General features: G+C 40.5%; 1 protein-coding gene across 2 annotated transcripts in view; it reads left to right on the top strand.

The window, feature by feature from the left end:
• ARMH4 (armadillo like helical domain containing 4) overlaps positions 1 to 9,855 on the top strand; it is a 152,338-nt gene extending 142,483 nt beyond the window's left edge. For both annotated transcript variants that reach the window (XM_059914307.1, XM_059914308.1), the window contains exons 6-8: positions 1,329 to 1,360; positions 8,178 to 8,312; positions 8,556 to 9,855. In XM_059914307.1, coding sequence (XP_059770290.1) covers positions 1,329 to 1,360; positions 8,178 to 8,312; positions 8,556 to 8,624 — 236 coding nt within the window. In that variant the 3' untranslated portion in view covers positions 8,625 to 9,855. The remainder of the gene's footprint in view (positions 1 to 1,328; positions 1,361 to 8,177; positions 8,313 to 8,555) is intronic.
• The last annotated feature ends 9,799 nt before the right edge of the window (positions 9,856 to 19,654 follow it).

Raw genomic sequence — 19,654 nt, 5'->3', positions numbered from 1 at the left:
AGGTCTTGACATGAGAGATTGAGGCTGGGGACTGAAGGAGATAGAAAAGCCAAAGGTATCTCCACATCTTCAACCTGAGAGAGCAGAACAGCAGTGGTATCGCCAAAAGAAATGGGTAATTGGGAAGTCTTATTCCTGTAGGTTGTTAATCAGATGGTGGTTGGAGTTCCAGTGGCTCTTTCCTCCCTGGTTAACCTGGCAATTCTATTAGTTTTTCTGAGTCTCAGTTTCCTCTTCTTTCCCCTGAGCATCATCTTACCTGACTCTCATGTTTGTCATTGGTTTGCCTATCAAATGATGCAGTACATATGAACATGCTTTGTAAGGGGTAAAGCCGGACACACATTAGCTGTCATCACTGATGTCAGCTATGTTATTACTAAAGTCAGATAGTAAATGGAGACACCAGCTTCTTGAGTAAAATATGTCTATGCCTGGGGTCAACAGGCTGTGACCAAATCTGGCCTGCTGCCTGTTCTTATACGGCACATTGGAATGTTTTCCAATTTTTTATTTGGTTGAAAAAAATCAAAAGAAAAATATTTGTGACATAAAAAAATCACATGAAATTCACATGTTGGTGTCCATACATAAAGTGTATTGGAACAGAGCCAAACCCACTTCCTTATGTGCTACTGTCTATGGCTGCTTTCTCAGTGCAACAGCAGAGTTGAGTAGTTGTGACAGAGATTGTACAGCCTGCAGAGCCTAAAATATTGACTACTTTTAGTAAGAGCTGAGTAGCCCTGGCCTGCCCAGTGCACATTCCTACCTTTGCTCTCTGACACTGATTCAAGTGCAGAATTCCCACTGAACTTAAAAACTGAGAAAGATGAGAAATAAAGGTAAGGAGAAAAATGTGAATTCCCTGGCGGTCCAGTGGTTAGGACTCTGCGCTTTCACTGCCAAGGGCCCAGGGGGTCAAAAAAAAAAATTTAAAAAAAAAAGATAAGGACAAAATGTCAAGTTAGAAGTAAACTTGATATTCTGAAGGTGTTTTCCTCTCTCTTCTCCCAGACCTCCCCCAAAATAATAGAAAATACATTTAGCAAACAAAAATATTCTCTGTTCCTTTAACAATATGTGAGGGATATGTTTTTGCTCTTTTTTTTTTTTTTGTATTTTTAAATGAATGAGAATAAAAATAAGACTATTGCTGTCATTATGTTAATACTGTTGACCCATTCACTGTATTTCATACAATAATACCTTCATTGTATCAAATTAACTTAATATATGAAATATAAGTAAGTTACCAAATGAATTTAACACAATGAACTATAAGTAAAACGATGGCTATTTACATTTTCTTTTCTTATTTTCTGTAGTGAGAAGCTGGATGGAAAAACTAAAAGACAAGGTAAGAGAAGTGTTTTCTTCCTTTGGATTTATCTTAGAGGGCATGGCTTTGTCAAGTAAAAGATCTTGAGAGTAATGGAGCTTTATTTCATTATTCTGATTATGGTAATCTATGCAAAGATACAGGGCCATTTCCAGGTGCCCAGCAAGAAAGGAGGTCTTCCCTTTAAGGTCTGTATAATACAAGGGATGGCTTATTCTTTGGAGTGCCATTCATACTTATGGAATGTAATTCCTGGTATGTACAACTGAGTAACACCCTTTACATATCAAGATGAAGTTCCTTTTAGGGAATTGCAGGAGTGTGATCCCATTCTAGTACGTATTTCATGTCCCAATGCAAGGATCTTTTAAACCTGATCTTCCTATATGAGGAAGAAATACCTTGGATTTTGGAAGGCATTGATTTTTCTGACCCAAGGGCATAAATTGATGGACTTGATTTAGGAATAAAACTTTGTGATGGAAAGGGCATCCTTAAACCATAGTGGGAGGTGGGATTAAAAACACCTGAACACCTAAGCACTCTCCTTAGGCCCACTTTTATGTAGTCTATCATAGTGCCACTGCTAACTGAGTGATAATGAGCTGGCCTATCTGGAATGGCCAACTATAGAGAAATATTTTCCTCTCTTGCATTAATTCTGCCATCAATATCTGTGACTGACAATATTAACTTCCTTCCAGGTTTATATTTTTCATTCTCTTTTAATTTTCAACACTCTCTAAGGTTTCATTTTTGGTACCTTGTAATTTCAATAGGGAATTACTCATAAAAATATTGGTGGAATTCTGAACTCCTTGCTGTAGCCTGTGTCAGATCCCATTACTATAAGCCAGCTCAGATTTCAGTGGGGGTTTAGTTAAATGGAAATCGTTTCAACTGCCAGATAGGAGTTACTTCCAATTCTCCTGTCTTAGAATATACATCTGTTGATGGTATCCCATATCTTGTTTTATTATTTGAGGTCAATTTCCCCCATATTTGAATGATTAATATTTATTTTACTGCAGTTTAATGTTAAAGGATAAAAGAAAACATTCAACTGCAATTAAAATTGTATAATTATATTAATTCTTCTTACTATTATTTTTCTGCTTCTCAGTAAAATTTAGCATATATAGTTTTTGAGAATGAGATTATTTTATGTTCATATATATTAAAAGTGATGTTGAAGAATTTTAAGCCTGTTGACATCAGTGGAGGCCATTTTGGTATCTGTAATGGGTCCAGTTGTCTAAGGGAGGTGTAATCAGAGGACTGAGCAAGATTTGGGGTAAGAGAAGCGCAAAAGTTTAGAACTGAATATATTTACATTGATAGTGCTTCTTGTAATTTTTCAGGGGAAAATATGATGCAATGAAAAGTAAACAGGCTCTGGTAGTTTAATCTAGGAGTCCGTATATCATTGTTTCTATAGAAAATATCCTTCTGAATTACAAAAAAGGACAAAAAATAGACTTAAGAAAACAAACGTTGGCATGTAGCCTGTTTTGAAGTTGGATGTTGCGAAGTTTCTTACCTGTATGTATATATAGCTTCACCACTCCGTTTAGAAATCTGTGTAGCTTTGGAGAAAGGCTGTATTTTCTCTTCTTGCGGACCATTCCTTCTTGTCTCAAAGGCCTGGCACCCTCTCCCTGCTCCATTTCACCAAGAGAAATAATTTTATGTATGGCCTCAGTTTTCTGGACTATTTTGAAGGCTTTCCAGCCCTCTTTTCATTTTATTCTGTAGTATTTTTTCAGTTATGTCTTAGTTTTAAAAAATTGGAAGAAAAATAGTTGAAACTCCCACCGGGTTGACTTGCTTTATGCCTTGTCTTCATTTTTTTTAAAATTTAACCATTTTTTAAATTGTAGTTAATTTACAATGTTGTATTAGTTTCAGGTATACAGCAAAGTGATTCAGTTATACACATATATAGATCTCTATTCTTTTTCAGATTCTTTTCCCATATAGGTTATTACAGAATGCTGAGTAGAGTTCCTTGTGCTATACAGTAGGTTCGTGTTGATTATCTATTTTATATATAGTAGTGTGTATATGTTAATCCCAAACTCCTAATTTATCCTTCCCCCTCCCCCCGCTACCTCCTTTGGTAACTATAAATTTGTTTTCTATGTCTGTGAGTCTATTTCTGTTTTGTAAGTAAGTTCATTTGTATCATTGTTTTAAGATTCCACATGTAAGTGATATCATATGTTATTCGTCTTTCTCTGACTTACTTCACTTAATATGATAATCTCTAGGTCCATCCATGTTGCTGTACTTGCCTTCCATATTTTGATTTTTTCTTGGAGGGACTCAGTCTAATCAGTCCCCTCCCTCTGGGAGTGAAATATTATACACTTACTTGATACATACAATCGTATGTGTACACACATATATGTATATATATATAAAATATATGTATACATATCTTCCTCTCTCTCTCCCTCCTTCCCTTTCTCTTCCTCTCTTCCCCCTCTTCCTCTTTCTCTTCATATGTCTAGCTAGCTAGCTATCATCTATAAAAGTCTCATGAGTCATTATCTTCAGAAACTATTTGAGAGTGAAACTATTGCCATTTTGTTGAAAGTCACAGTGTCCCTTAGAACTGAAAGCTAAACTACATATTTAACTGGCTCTTCAGTCAACCCAGAACATCTTCTCAGTTTAGCTTCATTTAATTGGTCCTGATACTGGTTTCCCTGTTAGTTAGCTGGACTCTAGAAAGGGTGGTAGGTGTTCTAAAAAGTTCTGAATTATTCTTTTTGTTGTTATTGTTTAGTCTTCCTATATTAGTTAGGATTAAGATCAGCTATGAGTGACAGACAACCCCCAATGACAATGACTTAACCAAGAGAGAACTTTGTTTGTCTCTCATTTATGAGTCTGGAGGTAGCAATCAGGGGTTAGTGAGGAGCAACATTGAAGGCTCAGTCTCCTTCTGTTTGATGCTCCATGATTTGTGACCTTTATTCTCAAGGTCATCTCGTGGTCCCGGATGGCAATTAGGTCCATACTCTAGCCAGAAGGAAGGAAGGAAAAGGGAGGCTAAGATATCCCTCCCCCTTTAAAAGGGAAGATAAAGGCACTCTGCCATTCTTAAAGGGGGAGTGTGGGTAAAGGCTCTGCTCCCCCCTTGAAGAGCATGCTCTGGAAGTTGCACGTGTCAGTAATGTATCGTCTCCTTTAGTGAGGCTTATCACATGGTCACATCCAGCTGCATAGAAGGCAGGGAGAAGTAATCGTTATTCTGTGCCCAGCCCAGATGGGAGGTTCTGTTGCTCTAGAAGAAGGGGCGAATGGCTATCGAGGGACAGTCCCTATACTCATTCCATCATTAACCTTCTTCCTGTTTAAAGGTCCAAGGTAGTGATGCTTGTTTGGCAGATCCTTACCTGGCTACCTATTGATGTATTTTTTCAACATCTATATTGTTTCTCAAAATTGAAGATGCATCAAAATTTTAGTTGTATATTACAGACCAGCCCTGTTATTATATCACCAAGATCGTTCTATTTCTTCTGGCTTTAGGAAATAATCCAGAAAATGGATGATCCAGCCTCTACTTCATAACAGCGATTCTCATGTAGAATCTGCACCAGTAGCATTGCATCACCTGGGAGCTTGTTAGAAATACAAAATCTCAGGTCCCTCACTAGACCTACTGAATCAGAAACTCGGGGAAAGGGGTCCAACAATCTGTGTTTTGACAAGTCTTGCAGGTGATTCTGATGCATGTTCAAGTTTGAGAACCACTGTTGAATAGACATCATAAGGGTACTTCTGAATTCAGCAGACTTTAGGCAGTACAGTGTATCATATGGTTTTCTTATCGTTTTCTTGAAAACCAGTGTTTCTGAACAAACACAGTATCCTGAGAAGGAAGGATACCTTTCTCATAAATATAAAACAAAACAAACAAACCAAAACCAAACAAAAACAAAAAACAACTATATCTAGTAAATTTTATCTTAACAATCCATTTTTTTAATTTTCAAACTGTTTATTTGGAAATAATTTCAAATTTACAGAAAAGATACAAGAATAAGGATAGTACAAAGAATACCCCTGTTCCTTTTCTCCAGATGCACTTATTCTTCCCACGTTACCCCATTTCTATCTCTGCTCTTTTTTTCTGAGCCATTTGAGGGAAAGCTGCATACATCATGGTCCTTTTACACCAAATACTTCAGTGCGTATTACCTATGAATAGGAATATTCTGTTAGCAAACCATAATACAGTTATCAGCTTGAGTACATTTAACATTGATATCATACTTTTATCTGTTCTGGCACCTGGATTTCAGTCTTTTGGTTAACATACCCAAAATCTCCTTTATAAATTCATTGTTCTCCTCCGTTACCGGATCTAGTCTAGGGTCATGTAACACATTTAGTTGTCAGGATTCTTTAGTTTTCTTTAATGTGGACCATTTGCATAACCATCTTTTGTCTTTCATGACTCTGATATTTTTTAAAGAATACAGTGCTTTAAAAAAATAGAATATTCAGTTTAGGTTTATTGGACGTTTCCTCATGATTAGATTCAGGTTATGCATTCTCGGTTGGAATATGGACAGATGCAGTTGTGTTCTTCTTGGCAAGTTACGTGTGGAGGGATGTGCACATCCAATAATTCTGAACAGAGAAAAGGTGCTAGGCAGAATTTATAACTTAATATGCACGTGTCTTATTTGTTTTCATTTCTACAGGAAACAAGTCATGGGCAATTCTAAAAACAGAGCTTATTTTCAGTTAGTCAGTTTTGTATGAGGGATGGTTAAATTATATTTGAAGAGGATAGGTTGCTTTATTCCCATCTTGTAATTTACTTGTAATTTCAAAGCACAGGCAGATCACACACACACACACACGAGGGAATAAAGAGAGGAGAGAGAGAGTAATTGAATTTTTGAGAAGTCTACATGATTTAAAGCTCTAGAAACGAGAAGCCTCAATGTGTAAATAAGAAACATGCAAAGAGTGACACATTTTGTAATATTCATATTTTTGGTGGGGGGGTTGAGTTACATAGTGTGAGGAGACCCACTCAGAGGTTGATCAAGTTGAGCTTCCAAAAGTTCAAATATCATCCTTTGAATGTACAGCTCTGTAAAATCTAATCTACTGTGCTTAAAATTATCGTACATCAACATTTATATATATTTCCATGCACTGGGAATGGTGATGTAAAAAGAAATTCCTAGTTCTGGTGAGAGCAATGGAAAATTACAGACTTTTATAAGCCTTTCGTAGATCTAGAAGAAAGTTTGGGTTTCTGTAAAGCATATTAATTTGTTGGAAAATGACTGAGCTTTGTTTCTTGGGGAAAAACACTTAGTATGCTGAGGAACAATGCTATGTTCTCAAATTAATGGAAAAAATTCCACATTCTGCTCTAACTCAAGATCCTGGAAAACAAAACCAGTGAACGAGCTGGCTGTGTACAAGAGGATGCTGCAGTTTTGTAAGGTCTTGTCCCTTTGATTAATTCTAGAAATGTTGGGAAAGCATCATAGCCTGCTTACTTCGGCACTTGTTAGAAAACTTTTATTTTTTGTCCTTCTCTGTTTGGGGCTCATTCTGAAAGATACTGGAAATAGTTTTTGCTATATTAAAATTTTTAGAAATAGTCAAATAAGTGAACAGACTCGTGGTTTTTCCCCCATAAAATAATGTCTATCCAAAGTACTTATTACAGCACTTTTAAAATTGTTAATTGTTTATGTTTTTTTTCTGGGTAGGCTTCTAGAAGGGGCTATCGTGGAAGGTAAACCAGTGTCAGTGTCGTGTTCCTCTATGAAAGGCTCTGGTTATTCATCCACCTCTATCCCTTAGGTGTCTTATTGGCCAAGATGCAGGGAGCACCCTTAGGGTGATGGCCTTACCTTGAACTTGGGTTGGTCCTGAGCTACTTACTCAAGCCCAGGGATGTGTGGAGATCATGCTGCTCTCTTAGGACTGAATTATCCATAGTAACACCTTGGGGATGTTGGAGACCCACATGCATTTGAAACCTCCAGGCTCTTTTGGAAGTACCAACCAGTGTTGTTAGCAATGATCTTTGTGCCCTTCTCTGCCACTTTCTTTCTTTGGAACTGGGGACACTCAGAATTTCCTTCCAACCTTCAACTTTGGCCTTGTCCACTGGGCAGATATTTTCTTTCATATAAACGAATCCAACCACATTATGTGCAACTCTCTCCTCATCCTTGTCTTTTTTGCCTGGGGTCCAACACCTAACATACTTCCTCTTTCCTTTGCAGGTCCTTCTCTTCCCTGCTGTCTCCAGAAACTCTCACTTTTCACTTCCATACAAGCACATTCCTCTTTCCTTTCTTACCGTGATTCAGCTAAGATTGTGAGAGAGGGACCACCAAAGTCAAGGCCCTCCTTCTGCCCTCTAAGAAGCACAGTATTCCATTGGGCACTTCAACTCCCCCTGGAGCTTGACTCAGGCTGCTATTTCCAATTTATAGCATTTTAATAGTCCTGGTATTCTCAGAGGCTTACTTCATCTGTCTTTAATACAAATTATATTTCTGTCACCAAAACCTGGTGTTGACAAATGTGCATAAGCAAGTGGCTGGAGGTGCCACTAGGTCTGGCTGATTTATTCGGTACTTCTTCTACGTATTTGAAATACCCAAAAATCTCTCTCTCTGTTGCCTTCTCTCTAAAAAGTAACTTTATTCCAGGTGCTATTTTATAACAAAGCAGACAGGAGATTTCAAAGTGTCTAAAAACCCGCTGCCCTCCAGGAGAACTGGGAAACCCAGGGCAGCAGTTGTTTAGCATCCTAATGTGTGTTTCTTTTCCTGTGCAGGCTGGCTATATGTCTGGGATGCTGGTGCCCGTAGGCGTTGGGATAGCTGGAGCCTTGTTCATCTTGGGAGCGCTCTACAGCATTAAGGTTATGAATCGCCGAAGGAGAAATGGCTTCAAAAGGCATAAAAGAAAGGTATGGAATCAACAACAGCAAAACCTAATCAGTTCCCGAACATTCTTCACTTTTCTAATTTGCTTAATAAAGCACACGGGGCTTAATGATGCATGAATGGTACTGACGTGCCCAGCGGTTCTGATTAGCTGCTGCAGCTGCTGCCTCGGCTTGGTTTGTTCACGTGTCTTTTAAAGGGGGCCTGTTCCTCAGCTTTGCTCTGCGGCAGAAAGAGTTTAATGCTTTTCTGTTTTCTTTCCCCAGCAGAGAGAATTCAACAGCATGCAAGATCGAGTAATGCTCTTAGCTGACAGCTCTGAAGATGAATTTTGAATTGGACTGGAATTTAATTGGAAGAGTCAACGACCTTATTATTTTATTTTTTATTTGTGTGCAAAAAACAGAGAACAACATTCTGCCATACTGGGGCTGTCAGGCCATCAGTTTCATTATCTGCTGGGTAGTAGATTTTTCTTGTACTGAGCAGAAAAGGCATGCTGTATATGAACTGTAATATGCAGTATTTGTTTTTATTCTGTAGTGAATTTTCCACAACCATGGGCTACAACTCGTAAATATGCAGCATACATGTTGTTCAGTAGGAGTTGCTAGGTTAGGTAAATATTTTGTATTTTTCGACATTGTCTTGTCCTTGGTTTGGATTACATGCGCTGAAGTATAACAATTATTGCTGCCAAGGCACACTTGACTCTGAAATAGAAATCTTAACAAAGAAGAACTTGTGATGACTGTTCTACCTACTTGAATCCCTAGGCTTGTGGGCCATGGCACATACTACATTTGCATCAAAACTAGCAGCAACTCAGAGTGAAATCTTTTTCATCAAGAAGATCTCTCAGCACATTAGGATATATATAGATTTGTTTGTACCTTACATTATGTACTTATCTCCTGGTTTTTATTATTTTTCCCCTTCCCTTTTATTCTTATTCTTGGCAAGGAAAAAATGCACTAGAAATAATGCATTAAATTGACTCTCGGTCTTAATGTAAGCTTGCTTTCTTAAATCGTGTAATTGAGTCCAAAAGACCTATCAATAGATTCTTACAAGTTTATCATTAAGAGACGTCCTTTTTTGGGTATCATTGACTTTGTCAAGAAGAAATAAGGAAGAAATCAAGAGGAAAAGGAGGATAGATAAGCTCCCAGAGCATGTATCTCTGCCATTTGGCTCTGTGCTTGTGTGGCTACCATTCTGAATTATTCAAAATGTTGCTTTTCTGCATCTGTGGTCTTGGCCATGCAATGATTGGGCTGCCATTGGTCCTCATTTGGCTTTATTAGAAAAACACATTCTGTGGTAGGAGCAGACTCAGGGGCTAGAGTCCTGGCACATGACGGAACTTATGATAAACCAGCCTGTCTCAGGGCATCTCACTTTGGGCGATGCTGGACTGTGTTAGATCATTTCTCATTTCCCTTGGAATGTAATTCCTTGCCCTGTCTTTTGCATCTAGGTATTTGGGACTTGCAGGAAGTAGAGTTTTTGGGTAAAGACTTGGCTCGTTTGCGTGGAAGAATAAAGGTTACTAATAATACTGTCCATGGTGCTTTACACTATGGAGAACTTGTTCCCATTTATTGGAACCTGCTCTGCTGTGTTCAGGGCAAGCTGCACAGTTATTTCTAATAGCCACTGTGTGACGTAGGAGGTATGTTTTTATTCTCCCATTTGACTGAAGACAGAGCTGAAGCAGAGAAGTGAAATGATTATCCAAAATTATACCCAGGAAGAATCAGGAGTAGAACCCATGGACTCACAACCACGCACCCCTATCTTCAGCTCAGTGCCCTTTCCACATACTTTGGAGGAACCAATAACATTTCAGAGTCTTTCTTTAAAACCAGGGTTCTAAGGAAATAGCTTCTTGGTCCAAGAACATGTCATACAAGTTTCTGTCCTTGGTAAGTGAACGATGTCTTAGTAATGTCTCTCTTATGCACACAAATTCTTTTCCTCTCCCACATCAGCTGTTTCCTTATAATCACATAAATTTAAGTATCACCTCTAGGGAACTCATAGAGAACTCTTTCTTGAATTCACTCTTGAAGGATAGCTGGCTTACAGGAATGTTTTCATCAAATAATTTTAATTCTTTTTGCCAAGAGATATAAGCAAATGGGTGAAAGTGATCAAGAGAAATGAAAAGCTCTGTACAGTCAAGTAGACATTAGCAATCGACACACAAGCTCAGAGTCAGGTTTTAAAAATAGAACTCAGAATCATGACTCTCCAGAAATTTGTAATTTCATGAGTAGAGACATCGTGATACTGCATAGGGTACGTTTGCCCTTTCCAAGAGCAGCCCCTTGCTGTAAGTGTTTCTAAGGTTAGGAGGTGAGCACAATGTAGCATTACTGCCTTTGTGTTCTTGACAAGCTGTTCGTAGGGAAAACACAATAGGCCGCTTCATGCAGCATCATGTGGGTGATACTGATGGCCACTAACACCTCGGGCTACTCTTAGTCTGTAGTGTTAACTAGACCATGGTTAATAGGCTGAACCTTCAAACTATAGTATAATAAAGTCACCGATGACAGACATAGAGTCAACTCTATTCTAACAACTAAGCCTAATTATTTAAGCTGGCGGTGCTGATAGCTGCAGCTTCAATTGCTAACACCTTCCGCTCTGAACTGAATTGATCCCATCAGAACGGCAGGTGTCCCACTGCAGGGGCAGGGTCTGTGTCTTATTCTCATGGTGGTGGGCAGTATTTCCCAAACTCTGTGGCCCTGAAGCATTGCCTCGGATACTTGTTAAGCATACATATTCCAAGGCTCCTTCTCAGACCCACTGAATCAGAATCTCCAGGGCAGGAGCTTGGGATTCTCCTGTCCAGGCAAGTTTGAGAACACAGCTAGAAGAGCTCTATGCAGAGAACAGCTTTTCCTTATTTAAGGAGACAGGGAGAGCAGGCCCCTGGGGAGAGACCCTTTTCCTAGTCAGCTATCCAATCAATCACACCTGCCATAGTGGAGAAAGGAAAACAAGAGGAAAGAAAAAACGGCAGAAGCTTCTAGAGAAAGGGTGGAATGCTGGGACAGCTAGAGAAGGGTTCCTCCTGTGCCCCTGATGTCTTTCTCTAATCAGAAGACAGTACCTTTCTTTTAAGCCTCTTCAGTTTTTCCTCTCCTGTAAGTTGCTTCTTTCAGTAGCTGCTGGCTTAATTTATATGCAATATTTGGAGTTAATTAGTATCCCAGGGAAACAGATTCCCTTAGCAGTGCTTTAGCCTTGGCTTCAGCTCATAAACTGCCTCAGATGCAGTCTTCCAGAAACATTTTCTTAAAAGTACCTGTATCTCTTACACGGGTCAAAAATGTGGGGAAAATTTTTAAAGCACAGTTTTAGAACATATTGAAAGTAGTTTTAGCACGGTCAATCAAAGCTGGTTCTTTTTTTAAAAAAATTTTTTGTTGTGGTAAAGGTCACATAATATAAAACATGCTATTTTAACCCTATTTAACGGTACAGTTCAGTGGCACTAAGTACATTCACATTATTGTGCAACTCTCACCATCATCTATCTCCCGAATTTTTCACCTTCCTAAACCGAAACTCTGGTTATTTCATTATTTATTTTTTTAAAAAAGGCTAAGACTTCAAAGTCAAAATGTCATAGAGAGATGCCGGGTGCTTCTCTCCATGAAGATATCTTCTTCACGTGGAGCCCAAATGAAACCCCTTAGTGAGGTCACATCCACGACTTGGGGGAGAAGCATCAAATCATCCACAGGCATCGTGATTTCTGTGGATATAAATAATAATGTTTCTACCAGATGCCAAAAAAGCAACTTTTGGGAACAGGATATATTATTTGGCACAAGGTTTCAGCTGTGTGACCTTTTGGCAAGATAGGCTTTGTTCTGACTACAAGGAAATCTGAAAAGGTAGGTTTAAAACTGAAGGAAAAAAATCTCAGTAGTTCCCTGGGGGTCCAGTGGTTAGGACTCTGCTCTTCCACTGCTGGGGGCATGGGTTTTATCCCTAGATGGGGACCTAAGATCCCATAAGCTGCGCGGCACGGCCAAAAAAAAGAAACCAAACAACTCTGCTTTTTAGGGTATGTGAAGGTACAGTTACAAGTGAATAACTATGGGCAGAAGAAGATGGAAGAAAAATCATAACACAAAGCAGATGTAAAAATGGCACAAAACATTAGACAGTGCTAGAGGAGGCTGAAGTTCTGAATGCACCGATGCTTGGAAAAATGATAAAGACAAGTGAGGAGAAGAATGCAAATGAGGTAGACCATTAGCAGGGGAAGGGGCCATAAATCTACATGAATCTATAGCTCTCCATCCTCTCCATGCCCTAGGTAGAGCGGACATGGATGGGAGGGAATTGAAATCCAAGATCAGCGAGATGAAAGGAGGTTGGTTACTTTAAATAAGCTTAAGCTCAGTTAAGTACCTTTCTTAATTATGCAAAGTTTGAATGACTGAATATGAATTTCTAGGAATAGGAAATAATTTGAAAACAAAATAATAGTGTTGACTTTTACTAAAAGCCCCTTATTTGTACACTTAGCACCTCCCATAACATACATACCTCTTTTGGGGAGGCAGCCATTAGACTAATAAGCTGGGGATGGACTGAGGAGAGACATCTAATTATTTGCTTTGATAATTATCAACTTTGGCAGTCAGCATAGCTGGAGACATAATTCTGTGGCTTAAATTCTACATGCAGAAAGAATCATCGGCATTTATTGTGTAAGCCACTGTTAGCTGTATAAATGCATTGGCATTATCCTATTTTGGGTATCTAACTCCCTATTAATTAGCTCAACTTTCTATTGTGTGTATGTAGGATAAGAGAGGAAGGGAGGAAGGAAGAATGAAGAAAGGAAGGAAGAAAGAAATTTCCCCCAGTCAACAGCAGCAAAAGAACAAAGAAACAAATCACATACTCCTTTGTTCTACTTTGCTTAAAAACACACATGAAGTATTGGGGTTAAAAACCTCTCAAATAGTCCACTGAGTAAAGCAAAGATCTTAACTTTCCCTCCTCAAAAAGCAGCAGGAGCAATAAATAACCATTAATAATTTGCAATATAGTGTATAAATTCTCACCCTAAGATTGTAGTCTCCAGATCCAAAGTTCAAGACTGATTTTGCTGAGAAGTGAATCTTTTGTGGGATAAGGATGGAGGGACTGAGAAGGAGTCGAAACAGAAGAATTAACTGCAGGGGGGGATATCCTCTTATTTTTCTTCTCATGTTTCACAGGTAAGGGAACAGAGAGCAAGCAGAATGGAAGGCAAATGGAATGCTCTCTTGGATGATTTTATTGCCTTTGAGGTGGGCAGAGAGGTCAGTTGCTCTGGTCTTAAAAATCTGAACCTGGTATCAGGTCAGAAAACTGGGTTTTTATTAACCAGTGTCCTGTGCATCTCAATATTTTCTTCCTAATTCACAGTGAAATGAAGGAACCAATTGCGTTAGAGATGTTTCTCCAGCTTTATGCCTCACAGCACAGCCATAGAGTTTGTATAGTTTCAGACTTTGTCATGAACAGATAGACCAAAATATACATGTAGGAAAGTATAAGCACAGTCTTCCAAAACAGAAAGATATTTGGTACCAGCTGATTCAAGCCTTTTCCAAAAAGGAATCTTGATACAAAACCTCCAATGATCAGTTTTCCTTATTTCTTTCTTTGTGTAAGAGATAAAGGAAAGGAGAAGAAATCTGAAATGGTTCCGTAATGGAACTGATCAAATCCCAAAGGTCTGCGTCAAGGGGAGTGAGGATGATTAGAGAGTCTATCTTTGGTAAACCAAGAGCACTGTGATGTTATTTCTTCTTATGGAATCAGTATTTACTGAATGCCTTTATTTGTGTCTGGCAGTGTGTTAAGAGCTGGGGGAACAAGGATAGTATAAGACACAGTCCATGAAAAGTCCAGAAAGAGTTATGGACTAGTGGGGGAGGAAGTAAATGGACCATTTCATCAGAGGGACACAATGGGATCCAGAAAAGTAGCGTCTAACCCTGCCAAGATTAGAGATGTTTCTCCAGAGTCGGTAGCATCAAACTCGAGGCTAGAGGGTGGAGTAGGGGTTAGTCAGGTAAAGGGGAGAATGGGATGAATGCTCCAGCCAGGGGAACCATGTGTGCAAAAGCCAGCAGTGAGAGATGGAGTAGTTAAGTATGGCTGGAGTGCTGGGGACACTAGGGAAGTGAGGGCTGGGGTTGGTGGTGTGGGAACATACACTGTAAAATATGAGGTAGATCCTGAACGGTCTGCTAGGTCATGCCAAGGAATTAGGACTTTATTCTGAGGGTATTTAGAAAGTCATGGAAGGGTATTTTTTAATTAATTAATTTATTTATTTATTTATTTATTTTTGGCTGTGTTGGGTCTCTGCTGCTGTGCGCGGGCTTTCTCTAGTTGCGGCGAGCGGGGGCCACTCTTCGCTGTGGCGCGCGGGCCTCTCACCGCGGTGGCTTCTCTCGTTGCGGAGCACGGGCTCCAGGCACGCGGGCTCAGTAGGTGTGGCTCACGGGCTTAGTTGCCCCGCGGCATGTGGGATCTTCCCGGACCAGGGCTTGAACCCGTGTTCCCTGCCTTGGCAGGCAGATTCTCAACCACTGCACCACTAGGGAAGGCCATGGAAGGGTATTTTGCTGAGAAGTGATATGATCAGGGTTGAGTTCCTGGGGAGGCTAGACTGGCAAGGTTAGAGTCAAGGGCTGGTGAACCAATGCAGGTGAGAGATGACCGTGGCCTGGACCAAGGCTGCAGGAGTGAATGTGGAAGGGGAGGATGGGTTCCAGAGGTGTTCGGGGTGGGGAAGCAGTGGGACTCGGGGGTTGGTTAGAATTTTGGGGATGAGGGAAAAGACAATGGTTGAAGCTGACCAGGGTCCTGGCATTTCTGAGGCCCTGTAGATATCCTGGAGTCCAGTGTCCCACCTTCCAGAGAGACGGACCCTGTGTTATCCCAGCAGATGCAGCCTGAGAAAAATAACCTACAAGTCTGCAAGAAATGTGTAGGCAGCTTTAACTTTCTACAGAATGTGTGTACATATGTGGTCATTCTTTGTAACTTTTAATAGTAGGTTCCAAGGAAAGAACTTTGAATTTAATAAAACTTAAACATTTGGGAAAACCCTCCAAATCCCTTTAGGTGATTATGTTACTTTGGGTGCGCCCCAGGTATGGTTATTATCTGGGACCTGACTGGCTCCCTTGCCTTGTAAAGACTGACATGAGAGTTTCTTATTCTTTGATACGAGGACCAAAACTCAGGATCTTGTTTTTCTCTCTCTCCTTTTTTTTTAGGAAATGAAATCATTTATTATTCATAAGAACTGATTTTATACACTTATGGAACTGCTTTCTAATCTTTTTTTCCCAGTTTTATTGACATATAGTTGACATACAGCTCTGTATATGTTTAAGGTGTACAGTATAATGACTTGACATACATATACTGTAAAATGATTACCACGAGTTTAGTTAACGTCCATTTCCTCATATAGTTACAAATTTTCTTTTTCCTTGGGATGCGAACTTTTAGGATCTACTCTCTTAGCAACTTTCACATATACTACACAGCAGGGTTAACTATAGTTATACAATACATCTCCAGTATTTATTTATCTTATAACTGAAGTTTGTACCTTTCCACCACCTTTATCCAGTTCCCCACCCGCCCCTGCCCCGCTCCCCTAGGATTTTGTTTTTCTTGAAAACAAAACCAAGAAGCTTCTCTCAAGGCTGGACCATGAGAAGATGATGTTGGGATTTGGATATGCAGCCTGGAGAATCTCATGAACAATGCAGGTTCCATGTCCCTTGCTGAGTGTTTCTGTGACCTTTTGACAGTTGTCATGGATGATCATCAAGTAGTATATCTTCTTTAGCATAGGAAAAATAAAGCAAGTTTTTCACGGTTGCCATATTAACACAAGGATCGGTTCTGGAGGGCTCAAGGCAACAATGTAGAATTGAGGAAATGCAGAAAAGCATAAGAAGAAAATAATTATCACTTCAGTCTCACCACCAGAGATAAACATTGTTAACATTTTAGTCTATATTCTTCCAATATTTTTTTATATGTAGTTATTATATGTTATATAGACATACTGTTATTTTTATAATTTACATGCTATCTTGTTGCCTCCCTTTGGCTACAATTTCTCACGGTTGTTTTAAAAGGACTAAAGACAAAGAAAAGAGCTTGTGAAAATCCTGAAGCTGCATTTGAAGGAACAAGCTGTTTTTTTTCGCATTAACATTTATTTGGCATGTGATTGTCAATGACTGCCCAGTTACCTCAAGACACTTCCATATGATATAAATGAAAACATAGTTGAAAGAAGAAAAATCTCCATAAACAAATGCTGGTGGGCAAATGTCATATTCTTGTGCCCAGAGGGATTAGAGAAGGCTTTTCTCTCTTTGCTTTTGCCACTGAAGCAGAATCGTAAGCTTTTATAATTAGACAGTAAGACCGTGAGTGTAGATAATACGTAGTATTGTGAGAAATATTGGGGAAAAAACACACTTATTGATTAAAGGCTCATTCAGGTCAAGTCTTTTGAATTTAATTAGTATTTTTATGGCAATCATTATTATAGTGGAAATTGTTTCCTTGGGTTTCTCAAAGTGTGTGTGTGTGTGTGTGAGAGAGAGAGAGAGAGAGAGAGAGAGAGAGAGAGAAGGAGGGAGGGAGGGAGGGAGAGAGAGGAGTGAGGGACTGCTAAGTGAGCATATCCTTATCTCTAAACTGGGACATATATGAGACTGAAAGGGGAAACTATTAATAGTTATGATGGGACAACAGACATAAACTAGGCTGGTCCTGGGCAAACTGGGACCTAAGGACATCCTGGGGAGAGGGTATCAGACACCTGTGGTACCACTCCAGATCCCAGCTCTCATTCCAGCCACTGCAGCAGCATCAGTTCTGCAGAGAGGTCCACCAGTGTGAGCAGGTGCAACCTGCCAGCACCTCAGCTTTGCTCTGATGTCATGGAATGGATTACTCTGGGGCCTTGCTTGGCATTCACACATGTACAGCCTGGAAATGCAGGAGGGCTAACCTGGTAGGTCTTAACCAATGGGGATGGAAGCCGATGGATAAATGCTTCCACCATTTGTTGTTCATGTGGCAGGTTCTCAGGTTCATTTCATGAAACTCCTCAGATTGTTCCTTAGGCGGGATCACCCGTTGTCCATTGCAGTGCACCTTGAAAACTCATCCTTGTATTGGCTTTCTTCCTTTCCTGTTTCACTCGATCTGCACGCAATACTTTGTCTCAGGCTCTGCTTTCGGGGAACCCAGGCTGCCATAGTTGGGACAGGAATTTTGAAGCAGGCTCACTGGTCGGAGGTAGTAAGGACCCCATTGTTGGTGGGAGGTGGAGTGGTGATACCTGGCCAGCAGCGTCTCAATTATTAAGACCCATGGTCGATTGGGATGGGGTGAAGGCAGAGGCAAAGTATTGGGTTGTGTGGTAGCTGTGGTCCTTAAGCAGTATGGGAGCTCTGGTAACTTTAAGAATTGAGGTGGCTGGGATTTTAGACTACTTTGGAAGCTTTAGAAAAAGAAAATGAAGAAAATGGCAGGCTCAGGTCAGTCCATTATCAACACAAGGAATGTTGTGAAAGACTGAGAGATGCCTCTATGGGAGTGTTTCAGGAGTCTCTCACCTGTGTATTGTGCTGAAATTCTGATGCTCAAGGTCACCCTCCAAGCAAGCAACTTAGACCCACCAAGATGCTGGCCAAGGGTGAGGGAAGTCTGAATGGGTGATGGAGGGGGAAGATGAAGAAGATTACTATGGTCTTGGGATCAGATGCAACAGCAGCAATGTTTGTGCAGAGGTTGTGGCTGGTGGCCAGCTTGAAGGGGACTATCTATGACACAGGGACTATACAAGGAGGGGGGCACAACAAAGTGCAAGAAACGGATGGCGTCAGACACCTCCTGGGCGACGCTCCAAATCCTCCTGCTCATGCCACTACCGTGGTCACCAGTTCTGTGCAGGCTTCAGGCAGCTTTGTGTGGGTGCAGCCTGACAGAGACCGGCCTCGTGCTGTGAGCCTCTCATTTATCTCATACCAGAGTGTCCTGACATCACACCATGGGAACCAGATCAGTGCTTAGGCATGTGCAACTCACAGGTAGGAGGGAGTTGACATGTGTGAGGCCACCCTTGGCCAGTCGAATGGGGATGGGTGGAAAAATGCTTTCCTTTTCCTCTCACAGGCAGACAGTTTGGAGCTGCAATTTATAAGGCTCCTCAGAAATCCGGTGAGAGTGGGAGCTAGTCACCCATAACAGTGGCCAACCTGATGATGCATCCTGGCTAATCCTTTCCCTCCTTCACTCTTCTATCCTCCACCTATACTCCTGTTCCCTGAGATCACATTTTCAAACTAACTACTTCATTGAGGCCTTTGTCTCAGTTTCTGTTTTGGGGGAAACCCAGACTAAGACAGTGAGAGAGAGGGACTTCCCCGATGGCCCAGTAGTTAAGAATCCACCTGCCAATGCAGGGGACATGGGTTCGAGCCCTGGTCCGGGAAGATCCCACATGCCGCGGAGCAACTAAGCAACTAAGACTGTGCGCCACAACTACTGAGACTGCGTGCCACAACTACTGAAGCCCACGCGCCCTAGAGCCCGTGCTCCACAACAAGAGAAGCCACCACAATGAGAAGCCCGCGGACTGCAACGGAGAGTAGCCCCCGCTCACCACAACTAGAGAAAGCCTGCGTGCAGCAACAAAGACCCAAAGCAGCCAAAAATAAATAAATAAATAAATTTATTTAAAAAAAAAAAGACAGTGAGAGAGAGAGTAGATGAGTTGAGGGTACAAAGCAAGGAAGCACACTGTGATCTGGTATTAAACTGCAGGAGTATTTCAGGACATCAGAACCCAATTTAGTAGTATGATATCTCTAATAATGAAGATGACATATTTAGGCCACATGCGTCCCTGTCAGAAACTCTGTAACCAGAGGATATAGTGATTTTAGAGCTGGAAGAGTCCTTGAATCTCATTTTTAGCTTAACTCCTTTATTTTAAAGAAAAGGAAGTTTAGGCTGTGGGTATATTCCAGTACATCTGATGAAGGGGATATTACAGTATGTCAAACCATCCAGTACTAACCAAAATAATGATGAATATTCCTCAAAGTGTAAAATTATGTACCTAAGAGTCTTGAACACAAAGGAACAGGAAAAACAGGGTCAGGATAAGCTTCATTGAAGGCCATGTTCAAAAAGTACAGAAGGCGGGGATATTTGAGAGAGAACAAACCTTTCCAGTAGAGAGAGCTCTCTTGGACTTGTTAAAGTTTTGGCCGTGAAAGAAGGG

Source organism: Balaenoptera ricei, chromosome 2 (assembly GCF_028023285.1).
Source record: "Balaenoptera ricei isolate mBalRic1 chromosome 2, mBalRic1.hap2, whole genome shotgun sequence".
NCBI lineage: Eukaryota > Metazoa > Chordata > Mammalia > Artiodactyla > Balaenopteridae > Balaenoptera > Balaenoptera ricei.
Note: the sequence above shows the minus strand (reverse complement) of the source record. Positions and strands in the feature narration are given on the sequence as shown.